General features: G+C 41.3%; 2 protein-coding genes across 2 annotated transcripts; both read right to left on the reverse strand.

The window, feature by feature from the left end:
- Positions 1-320: 320 nt before the first annotated feature.
- Positions 321-1,262, reverse strand: LOC119825202 (olfactory receptor 4D10-like). Its single transcript, XM_038345931.1, has one exon. The coding sequence runs from the start codon at positions 1,260-1,262 to the stop codon at positions 321-323; it is 942 nt and encodes a 313-aa protein (XP_038201859.1).
- A 6,239-nt stretch (positions 1,263-7,501) lies between these two features.
- On the reverse strand, positions 7,502-8,437 carry LOC119825245 (olfactory receptor 4D11-like). Its single transcript, XM_038346007.1, has one exon. It carries the CDS (start codon positions 8,435-8,437, stop codon positions 7,502-7,504), a length of 936 nt encoding a protein of 311 aa, XP_038201935.1.
- Between the last annotated feature and the right edge of the window lie 4,086 nt (positions 8,438-12,523).

Below are 12,523 nucleotides of genomic sequence, written 5' to 3' on the forward strand. Positions count from 1 at the left end.
AGTTCTGAAGCAAACAGGACTACAGAATTAAACTGGTCTTAGAAAACAAAACAAAATGTAAAGCAAAACCTTAAAGTATTATTGTAGTGTGCAGTGATCTTTTCTATGTATCAGTTTCTTCATAATTCACAGATTCCATTGAGATTTAATTGAGATTCTATGAGACAATTCTTGGCACACTGAAATATGCAGAAAAATTAGAACTGTTAGTTTGAGGTCTTTTGGATTGTTTAAGGCCACGATGAGGAGAGAAATGATAAGTATAAAGAATAAATTTTATTTTACATACAAATGTTTTCAAATGTGGTGACAGGAAGAAGCTATTGCTCTTCTCTATTAGAAGGTCCAAGTCTTTTCCTGAGCCTCCTCATGGCTGACTTCATCTCCTGGTTCCTCAGAGTGTAGATCAAGGGATTGAGCAGAGGGGAGATGACCGTGAAGGTGACAGAGATGGCTTTGTCTGTGGGGAGGGCAGTGAATGGCCGGGCATAGACATAAATGCAGGGCACAAAGTGCAGGGTGACCACAGTGATGTGGGAGGTGCAGGTAGAGATGGCTTTCTTCCTGCCTTCTCCTGAATGAGACCGAAGCATCATGAGAATGACTGTGTATGATACCACTAACAACATAAACCACAGAGTAGCAACCAGGCCATTATTAGAAATCATCAGCAGCTCTATAGCAAAGATGTCTGTGCAGGCAAGTTTGATGACCTGGGGGACATCACAGTAGAAAGTGTCAAGAACATTGGGTCCACAAAACGGAAGTGTCAGCAAGAGAGAAATCTGCACGATGGAGTGGATGAAGCCTCCCACCCAGGAGCCCACTATTAACCCAATGCAACGGCCTCTGCTCATGATGGTCACATAATGGAGGGGCTTGGAGATGGCCACATATCGATCTAGAGCCATAACCGACAGAGAAAACACATCCACTCCTCCAATAAGGTGGAAGAAGAACATCTGAGTGAGGCAGCCATTGAAAGAGATGGTCTTCCTGTCTGAGAGAAGGTCCACCAGGACCTTGGGTGCAGTGATGGAGGAAAAGCAGATGTCGGCAACAGACAAATTCCTGAGCAAGAAGTACATGGGGGTGTGAAGGCGCGGCTCACAGGTCACGGTGACCATGATGAGAAGGTTCCCCAGCAGAGTTGTCACATATACCATGAGAAGGAAAAGGAACAGCAGCACGCTGACTTCATGACTCTGGGTCAGGCCAAGGAAAATAAGTTCTTTGACCCTGGTGTAGTTTTCCATCTCCATCAAATCAGTGTCTTTCTGAACTGTTTTATTTCAAGCCTCTGCATATTTATCTTGCTTTCATAAGATCCTAGGATTAAATTGAGTTCTGCTTTTTCGTAGTTCTTAAAAGTGATTAAGTCTTCTGCATTTTAAATATTTTATTCAGTTTGGTAATCAAATGAAATTACCACCCACAAAGGAGTTATTATTTCCCTACAGAACAATGTTAGGAAAGAAAATATATTAAGTATTGACACTTAAGCATCATCTTTTAAAAAGAAAACATTACTGAGGTACAGTTTAATGCTTTATCAGGGGTTTTCTGTTTTAATAAATTTTATTCAAGTTTCTTGGTCAGTTATCTTACTATGGTGTTTGCAAGTTGACTTTTTAAGAACATAGTGTGGAAGTACCATATTCAGGTTCCTGTGTTTGTTCCCAATGTGTTGACACTGTTATTGATTTTCTACATTATACAGATCACATTTGGACAAAGGACATGTGGAAGTTTTGGATATCTGAAACACGATTTTTTTCCCTAAAAGGAGAGCCATACTTATAGAGAGGGAGGGAGTTTGAACAGTGTATTAGGACAGTGTAGCACTGAATTTACTCCTTCATAGTCTGCCCCTGATTAGCTGGGTGGTGGGGGTTCTGAATTATCCACTGCGGATTCTATGGACAGTACTGATCTGAGCAATCAGGGAGAAGGAGGAAGCTGGGTCAAGGGGGACTCACATGGAAGTCCAGAGGACAGAAGAAGGATGTAGCTTCCTGTGACTTACTGTGGGTTCCCAATTTCAGCTTTTGCCAGAGGAAAGGCACCGACTGGAGATCTGCTTCCCTCTCCTGCTGTGATCCTCCGTCTCCTCTCCTGTTTGCACCATTATCATCATATCCATTTGTAGATTGCTGAGGAAGAGCCTCTGTGGAGTTAAGGTTTTTGAACAATCTTCTCATCTCAAAGATGGAGGTGTTTTGTGAGGGGCTCACTTGTGCATTCCTATGAAGAAGGGGATTTAATTATTTCTAGTAGTTGAAGAAAAGTGAACTATTTCCCCCAAACTCAATGCACTGCTACATTGTGAAAGTGCAATTCAGTATGATTATGTTTGGTTCCAAAGCCATTTGTACAACAGCAATTGTACAAGAATTCAGCAGGACTGTGTTATTTCTTCAAGTCAATTTTAGAGTTAAAGATAATAGAAAAAAAGTCTCAAGTGAGTCACTTGTTTAAAGAATTGTAAAGTTTCCAGGTAAATCTGGAGTTAGCACAAAAACACCCTCATGTATTACAAACCTGTAGGAGTTTCCGTAAGGCTGTAGAGCAGACCATGTTCAGAAAATGGAGCCAGACTCCCTCAAGTTAGATTCAGTTGCATTCCTCACACTGAATTGATTGGGAATTTCAGAGGCAAACATTTAGCCCTTCAGTCCTTTCTCACACTTTTGTGGTGCTTACAGCACTGTGGGGCTTGGACTTGGACTCACAATACAGACACAAGTGCAGGGAAGTTTTCCTTTGGAAAAATGTTCAGTCTTGTGGAAACACAGGTATTTAAGTCAATCCACAGCCATGGGAACCACAGCAACGTTCTATCTAGGGCTGATGTGGGAAGGGTTTCTAGAGGAGACAAAGATTGTCACAGTCTGGAAGAAGAACAGAGGTGGAAAACCACCACCAGTCAGCCATGCAGAGAACACAAAAAGCAGTGCAGTCTGTCAGTGTAGGGAGTGCACAGTGAAGGGACTTTTCTGGGAAGCAGACCGTCCCGTCAGTCATCACCTCATTCAGACCTATTTCATTTTCGGTTGCATTCCATGCTTCTTAGGTATTGTTTGATAAACGAATGAGTGATTTAAGCCCACTACCTCCTAAGTCTGTATTTCATGCAAGCAGGCTTGCATAATCAGGAGGATATAGAAACAGAATGGATGTGCTTTGTCCCTCCCCTCCAACGTCAGGCTATATCGTTTTACATATTCTCTTACAGTGGCATTTGAAAACATCTGGCTGAAGAATCTCATTTGACAGAAACCCCTTACATTGGTTTTCATATGTAGCAGCAACGCAGTAAGCAATTGAAAGACTCTCAACAAATTCCAAATGATTTATATATGCTGCATCACAATTCTACATTCTTTTGAATACATTTGTCCTACCAATACTTGACACCCACCTCTGTTGTGCTTGTCAGTGAGATGATCATCTTTGGCCTGAAATATGTGATATCCCTAGAAAATATTCAAAGTCAACCTTGTTAAACGTAGTCAATGACAGCATTTGAATTTCAACAATCCAACCTTATTGTTAGATAGCTAGCTACTAAACATCTTTACCTGTTATCTTTGATCCTAAAACTTCAAGTGAAAATCATATGCTATTTGGTGCAGCATTCAACAGCATTAATTTTTGAAAAAAAAATGTACTATTGAAGATTTCATTTTCCTTGCTCCATTTTCAGGAGAGGGATGACAAACTCAAGGATTTGCCTATTTAAGGTTCTTGAACTTAGACAGTGTTTCTGTCTTATACTCAAACCCCTTAATCTCAGGCTTAATGTAAGAATGACAAAGGGAATGTCATTGGACAGGGAAGTAGGCAGTAACTGGTTCTGGTTTTGATAATGTAGTTCCAATGGGACTCATTAAAATGCTATCAAAACTCGCATGCACGCACACACACACACATCGACACATTTTGGCTGGTGTCTGAATTCCTGAGAGGTCATAGAAGAGACTATTTGATTTGTATATTAGACATTTTGCCCTGGGATCATGTATTGTGTCCTGATCCCTTAAAAAAAACTTGTTCTTTGTGTCTTTCACATCATGCATCTCCAGTCCACTCATTTCCTGTGGAAAGAAGTATAACATATGTGGAGGGGAAAAGAGTGCCTTATCAAAGTCTGCCGTTTTTCCTCCCTGACACAGGGTTTCTCTGTAGCTTTGGAGCCTGTCCTGGAACTAGCTCTTGTAGACCAGCCTGGACTCGAACTCACAGAGATCCGCCTGCCTCTGCCTCCCGAGGGCTGGGATCAAAGTCTGCCTTTTATAGAAAGATTATAGAAAGATTTGCACAAAAGGTAATTGTATAAAAGCATATCTTGCAGACTTGAAAGAATTGTTTGGGTGTAGTTATAGTTTGTTTGTAAGTCTAAAGATCAGAGTACATTGCTAAGCCACTAGTTAGCCATAGAGGCTAGGCAGTGGTGGCATACACCTTTAATCCCAGCACTCGGAGACCAAGGCAGAAGGATTACTGTGAGTTCAAGGCCACCCTTCTCTACATGAAACTGCTCCAGTCTAAAAGAGAAAAAGGTCTGGTGGTGGTGGCGGCTCACACCTTTAATTACAGTACTTAGGAGTCACATGCCTTTAATCCCAGCACTAGGGAAATGAAGACAGAAAGAAATACGGCTGGGAAGAAAGAGGAATATAAAACTGGAGGAGACAGAAGCTCGGGTGCCGTCTAAGGATTCAGTCTTAGGATACAGTCTGGAGATACTGTCTGAGGATTGGTAGATGTAGTCTAAGGATTGCCCCCTTGATCTGAGCATTGGTAGAGGTTAGAACACTCTAATGGTTGGCTGCTCTGCTTCTCTGATCTTCAGCATTAACCTGACTCTGACTCTGGGTTTTATTATTAATACCAATTAGAATTTGTGCAACATTTGGGTTTGAATATAGTTGTCCTTAAAGCATTGTGCCCATGCCTATCTATTACTGTTTAACTTTGTAACCTCAAGGAGCTGCCAGCTCACATAAGTGCTGTAAGAGCAGGTGCATCTGGCTCGATATTTAGTTAAGTCTGCAAAAATGCTAAACTCTCTGTCTGGAATAATGCTATGCAGGGGTGGGAAAGCATAAAGGGGAACAATGGAGCCTTTCGTTATGATTACAATGTATTTGGTGTAGGAGTTCCTTCTGTTTGTATGTTGCTTTCATTGGTTAATGAATAAAGAAACTGCCTTGGCCTATTTGATAGGGCAGAACTTAGGTAGGCGGAGAAGACAGAACTGAATGCTGGGAGGAAGAAGGGCAGGGTGAGAGAAGCCATAGATCCTCTGCCTAAGATGGACAGTGGTGAGAATCTCTGGTAAGCCACTGTCATGTGGCAATAAACAGATTAATGGGGATGGATTAAACTAATATGTAAGAGTTAGCCAATAAGAAGTTAGAGCTAATGGCCAAGCAGTGCTTTAATTAATACAATTTCTGTGTGGTTATTTCAGGTGTAAGCTAGCCGGGCAGCCGGGGCAAACAAGGGGCCCCACTCCTTGTAACATGTGTTCCTTAAAATGTATTTCTTAAAGCCAAAAATAGGAGCCAATAATAAAACTGTTCATGTAAGCCTGGTAGAAAAAAAATGCAGTTAAAATATAAATAAAGACAACTCAAGATATTCAGGGCCACTTGAGCGCAATCTACTTGAGGGTCAGAATTGTCCTTGTGCCAAGGCCCCTTCCCCACCTCAGAACCTGAGCCTGAGCTGAGGCTAGATCCCCACACACTTGCAAGTATTATTTCTTTCTAAAGTATTTATTTTAAATTATGAATATATGCACAGGAGTGAGTGCAGGTGCCTGTGGACCCTGGAACAGCATCATACCCATCTAGAGCTCAAGTTATAGGGATCTGTGAGCTTTCTAATGTTGGTGCTGAGAATAACACTCAAGTCCTCTGCAAGAGTATCACTCACCCTTCACTGTGCCATCTTGTTAGTCCCAACGCCATATTATCTCTAAAAGGGTAATGAAAGAGTGGCGAGCTTTACAAATACGTATTTACTTAATGACAGGTTGTGTGTGTGTGTGTGTGTGTGTGTGTTGTGTGTATGTGTGTGTGTGCACATGCAAGTAAATGTGAATGGTAGACCCCTTGGATTTCTCCCTCAACAACATGGGATCTGAGAAACAAACTCAGGCCTCTGCATGTACAGCACGTGCTATTTATCACTCAGCCACCTCTCCAGCTGTGAGGACGAGGAGTTTTTGGAGGAAGGTGGTCACTCTGATGAAGGTGGAATTAATATAGTGAGATTATGGGAAGGCAGTCACAAAACAGTGAAGTATACCCATTAGCTCATTAATACAACAGTTTTCATTGGGTACATGGAAAGACAATGGGACATATGTACAATGGAGATTAATTTAGAAGTATTTGTTTTTATTGTCAACTTTAGGAATCAAACTGAGTACTTTGTATATCCTGGATAAATGCTATACGGCTGAGCTACACTCCTGTCTTAGAGTGTATTTTATGAGCCTCACTTAATTCTATTTAAGAATAAGAAGCAAAGCATCAGAGAAGGCAGGGAAGGAGCCCCGTTGCCTGTCTAAGAAGCATGAGGCCCTGAGTTTGGGTTCTTAAGAGGTGAAATGCAGGTATACTTTGCAAGTTCAGACCGTGCAATTTCAGTGACCATGTTTTCAAAATGCTTAATTCTTTCTTCTGCATGCTTGACTGTGCAATTGAGTCCACTGGGAATTTTACATTTCAGCTCAGGTTTTGTAGTCTGTTTTGATATATTTTGAATCCGGGCACCTGTGTAATTCATCAATTATGGACATTTCTCAACTATTATCTCCTAAAATGGTGTTTCTGCGTTTCTCCCTTTTTCTCCAGGAACTCCTGTCCTACTTAAGCATCCATCACATTCGGCCACTTTCTTCCCCACGTCTCTTAATCACACCATGGAGTGTTGATGTCTCGTCTCTGTCCATGTGTGATCCCTTTTTAGTTTTCAGTTCATTATAATTTCACTTCTAGATGTTTTATTTTATTCTTACCATAAATCTGCTTTCTGCTTTCAGTATCACTTTTACTCAGACTTAAAAAAACCTATGCATAAGCTTTCACATTTGTGTTATCTTTTAGATCTTGTGTCTCTAACACATAATTTCTTGCTAGTAAATCTTCTATTTACCAGACCTGACTTTGTGGCATGATACTATCTGAGATAGCATGAATTCACATGTAGTCTTTGTATACATTTTTATTCATCTTGGGACTGGTCCCACATTTTCCTAAGGAAGTATCAGTGTGTTGGTTTCAGCTGCTCCCACAAGGAAACAATGCAACATGTAGTATGTATCAAGTATCTTCCAGCTCTCAAAAATATAATTCCTAAAGCCTATCTGTCTTTGATGAATTAATATGGGTTGTGCATTATTATCAGTTATCAGTTATTGTGCATAGCCAAGTTCCAATGTTAAAAGAAAAAGAATTCAATTCTATTTCCATAATCAGTCATGGATCTAGTCTACCTCAGAAAGTATGAGTCTTTTCTTGAGTCTCTTCATGGCTGTCTTCATCTCCTGGTTCCTCAGAGTGTAGATCATTGGGTTTAAGACAGGAACAATACTATTTAGGGTGACTGAGACAGCTCTGTCCATGGGGAGGGCAGTGAATGGCCGGGCATAGACATAGATGCAGGGCACAAAGTGCAGGGTGACCACAGTGATGTGGGAGGTGCAGGTGGAGATGGCTTTTCTCTTCCCCTCTCCTGTGTGTGACCTCAGCATTGTCAAGATGACTGTGTAAGATACAAGGAGAAGAACAAACCATAGTGTAGTGATCAGGCCGTTGTTTGAGATCATCAGGAGTTCAAGATCGAAGGTGTCAGTGCAGGCAAGTTTGAGAATCTGTGGGACATCACAGTAGAAACCATCAACAACATTGGGTCCACAGAAGGGGAGTGGGAGCAATAGGTAAATCTGTACAATGGAGTGAACAAAGCCCCCCACCCAGGAGGCCGCGATGAGGGCTGTGCACCGCCCCTTACTCATGATGGTCACATAGTGCAGGGGCTTGAAGATGGCCATGTAACGATCAAATGCCATCACAGAGAGAGAGAAAATGTCTGCCCCACCAAGCAGGTGGAAGAAAAAGATCTGAGTGAAGCAGCCATTGAAGGAGATGGTCTTTCTTCTTGAGAGAAGGTCCACTAGGACCTTTGGAACAGTGATGGAGGAGAAACAGATGTCTAAGACAGAGAGGTTGCGGAGCAGGAAGTACATAGGCATGTGGAGGCGGGACTCCCAGGTCACAGTGACCATGATGGTGACATTTGCTAACACGGTTGTTATATAAACCATAGATAAAAAGAAAAATAAGAGTAAGCTCAGTTCTTGAGATTGGGTAAGGCCACAAAAAATAAATTCAGTCACCTTGGTGTGGTTTCTCAGCGCCATTGAACGACATTTCTTCCTCTGTATGCACCTTTGGAGGAAATGCTAGTATTACTGAATCCTGTATGCACCTTTGGCAGAAATTCTAGGATTACTGAATCAGTAAAGTTTGCATCCTGGAGAGACAGAACATGCATAAGTGTGCACTTTGTCACTGTTGCATGTTCTTGCTATTACCTAAAAACACTCGATTATACTTGCCTCTATTATTAGCACAAATTGTAGCTTAGACTAGATAATTTGTTTTCATGTTGTACATGGTGGGTGCTGGTGGATTTTGTTAAAACTTGCCTCCAGAATCTCTGAGAAAGAGAGCCTTATATAAGGGTACACAATCAGGTTCTGGGTTTCAGCTCTGTAAATCCAGATAGTCCCATCTTATTATATTTTGTTTCTATAGTTTTAAAAAGACACCGAGAGCTTTGTGAGATGGCTCAGTATGTAAAGGCACATTCTGCCATGTCTGAAGACCTGAGTTTTTTCCCCCAGAAACCTACATGGTGGAAGGAGAGAACAGACTTTGGCAAGTTGTCCTCTGACCTCCAGCTTACCGCTTGCCCTGGTAGTGACGTGTGTGATGTGTGAACTCTTCTTCTTCTTCTTCTTCTTCTTCTTCTTCTTCTTCTTCTTCTTCTTCTTCTTCTTCTTCTTCTTCTTCTTCTTCTTCTTCTTCTTCTTCTCCTTCTTCTTCTTCTTCTTTTCTTCTTCTTCTTCTGTTTCTTCTGCTTCTTCTGCTTCTGCTTCTGCTTCTTCTGCTTCTTCAGAAAGGGTTTCTCTGTAGCTTTGGAGCCTGTTCTGGAACTACCTCTTGCAGACCAGGTTGGCCTTGAACTCACAGAGATCCACCTGCCTCTACCTTTGGAGTGCTGGGATTAAAGGCGTGTGCCACCACTCTCATGTGTGTGCTATCTGTCTGTCTACCTGTTTGTCTGTCTATCTATCTAGAAGCCACTGGAACAAATTGCCACTTTCCAATAGCATAGTAGGGATCCACACGGAGAGATATTGTTTTAGAAACTGCAATATGTTTCAATACAATGTTTCTTAGCATCATTCTGAGGCTCAAGGGGGTAGATATTATTATCTTACTTTAGAGATACCAAGTTGAGCACAATAAAAGTAAAAATCTCCACGGTCATATAGAACGCCAATGACAGGGTAGAAATAAGACATATTTCTCTTAGATCTTCATTCCTGAGTCTTTCTACTATCTCCCACCTCCTATCAATTTCAGGACATGCAGACCTAAAAATAATTTATGTAAGGACCTCCTTACTGTCTTTTCCCAAGTACTTCCAAGGGTGAATTTCATCATTCTTAAAAAAAATTTTTTTCCCATCACAATGGAATTGTGAATTCTTTCACAGTGGAAATACATTTCTTTCACTTCTTAACGTTCTATGTCACACAAATGATACCCATTAAGTTTTAAATTTCATTTTATGAATTCCCACATTTAGGGGGTAAGTGATGGGTTTTAAACAACAACAATAAAAAGATGACAAAGAATGGCAGTAGTGACAAATTTATTAGTTAAAAATACCTATGGTCCAGGCACACATACATGAAAAAAGAGAGGAAAGTACAGGTTTAGCCAGGCCCTAAGCAGACAAGACTGTGAACAAGGCAGACACACACCCTGTTCCCTGCCACTCCAGGGTCAGAGGAAACCTGACTGCTGTCCAGTTGCTAGGGTCACACATTAACCAAACCCCATTCCCATGTTCAAAGAAGGAGAGACCCCTGCCATGTATTCTAAGTCACACAAACCCTGCTCCCCTGTCTGGTCGTATAGCACAAGTCATATATTAAGTAGACCTGATTCCTCATTTGTAGGATCTCCCCTTCCTTCAGAAGCCTTTAAGGTCAGGGTTTAGAGAGATGTCTCAGAGATTAAGAGCATTTGCTGTTCTTGCAGAGGACCCTCGTTCGGTTCCTAGTATCCATGCCAGACAACTCACAACTGCCTGTAGCCTCAGTTCCAGGAGATCTGATGTCCTCTTCTGGATCCCGCATTCATGTGAGCACAGAACTACCCACCATATACATATAGTTAAAAAGAAGCAAAATCTTAAAAAAAAAAGACACCTTTAAGATCAGAATCTTGCTTTGTCTGGCAGGATGGGAGCTTCTTACTCAGATCTCCACCACACTGCTCTGCTGCAGTGTGAGATTTGTCTGAAGAACAACTCTCCCTCTTTCTCAAGCCCTTGCTCCTGCTCCTTCCCCTTCCCCACACTATCATTACCATGACAATGTAGACCATTGGTGAGGTGAATTACCTTCTTTGCCCTTCCAATGAAGAAATATCAAATAATGTCAGTTCAACTTGGAATTTCTGGCTTTCACCCCACCACAGGTGGACATAATAGCAGCCATCACCTTGCCCTTGGTAGCATGTCCATCCTTTGATTAAGTTGTGGGTGGGGAGGAAAGTGTAGATTTCCCTGAGGGGAATTTTACTTCGTTGTATTTTTCTCCAGGTCATTCAGGACTGAGCAATCTGTTCTAGCTTAAAGATCAATTATAGAAAGGTATTATTTGCTACAGACATAAGTGACATGCAGAAAGTCGCCTAGCAAATGACTTTCACTTTCAGTCTTTGATTTTCCATTCTTTAATAATGTCTGAGGAAGCTTATGACAGTGACTAAAGGACAAACCTTTACTCAGAGGAGAAAGCTATATTTAGGTTTAGCATCTGAATTTGACTTACTTACCTGGAACCTTCATACAGATATAAAGTTCAGTGTCCAGCGGGGAAGCAAGATTAGGCAAGCTTTGGAAAACAATGACTTTGAAAAATAATCTAGATAAATAATTTGAGTCACCTCTCTTGTCTCTCCAGTCATTGAATCTCAGTCCTCAAGCATTCAAGGCAATAAGTCTACCACTGATCTGAAGGCCCAGACCCTAAGAGCCTATTTTGCTCATCTTTCTGCCTTGACCTTAAATATGCAAGCTAGAGATGTTTTCCACTGATGCAAATTACATGTATTTTTTTTAATTATGTCATACTTGGCTTCTTGGTTGTATTAACTATAGGAAATAGTAAAGGGTTTAAGAACAGGACATCACTGGCTTAGAATTCTGTCTCTTTCTCCTTCCTGCTCTTACCTGGAACGAATGTTTTAGGTTCCTCCTGTTTTCTTTGTAAGCTGGGAAAGCATAACACTTACTTCCTGAAGCTCTGTAAAGAATAAATGTAGTGATGTTTGTAAAGTTCTCAGAACATAATAGGCTCTCAATTAACTTGGCTCTTTCCTTTCTTCTGAAAGCATCATCTTCCTTGCCTACCAAGAAGGGGTTCATTCAAAGAATTTTACATTCACAAAATGTAAAATACCTCAGTATAAAACTTCTGTTTGAGCCATTTGTTCTTTTTGTTTGAACGAACTTGTGGGAAATGATCAAGTGGAAAAAGAAGCTTGGGTGCTAGATCTATGTGCTTGGGAATATTGCTGTTTATGGTTCAGGTCAAGGAGACCCAGTAAACCATGGGAAAAGTTTGCATATGAATCTGCCTCTGAAATGGACACCATTTCAAAAGAGAATGCAGGGTTCTAAAAGGAGGCAATTATTTTGTAGTGAAAGATTTCATGATCCTCAAGGATCATCCTAAGCCTAAACTGGAATGAAACCTTTCTTTCTTTCTTTCTTTCTTTCTTTCTTTCTTTCTTTCTTTCTTTCTTTCTTTCTTTCTTTCTTTTTTCTCTCTCTCTCTCTCTCTCTCTATCTCTCTCTCTCTCTTTATTTGCATTTAAGGATTTTCTAGTAAAACCTTTGTGTGTGTGTGTGTGTGTGTGTGTGTGTGTGTGTGTGTGGCTGTGCTGAATCAATGTCTGTTGCTTCTTGCCCCGCCCCTCACCCCTGTGTCTGCCTTGGGTGCGCTGGCACCCAGTTCGCGAGATTCGGGCAAGGGGCAGGAGGTTAAAATACACAAACACAGACAGACAGCGAGACAGAGACACGGGTCATCCTTAAATTCCCCAAGAATGCCCCCTTTATTGTGTTCAGGGACAGATTATATAGATATAGCCATGCCCAACCAAACCCACCAGAAACCACTCTCCTGCCATCAGGAACTCCT

The sequence above is a fragment of the Arvicola amphibius genome, chromosome 1, assembly GCF_903992535.2.
Source record: "Arvicola amphibius chromosome 1, mArvAmp1.2, whole genome shotgun sequence".
NCBI lineage: Eukaryota > Metazoa > Chordata > Mammalia > Rodentia > Cricetidae > Arvicola > Arvicola amphibius.

What these genes read in the sequence shown, in the direction of transcription:
- LOC119825202 (XM_038345931.1), bottom strand. Translation starts at nt 1,262, where the DNA reads ATGGAGATGGAAAACTACACCAGGGTCAAAGAACTTATTTTCCTTGGC.
- LOC119825245 (XM_038346007.1), bottom strand. Translation starts at nt 8,437, where the DNA reads ATGGCGCTGAGAAACCACACCAAGGTGACTGAATTTATTTTTTGTGGC.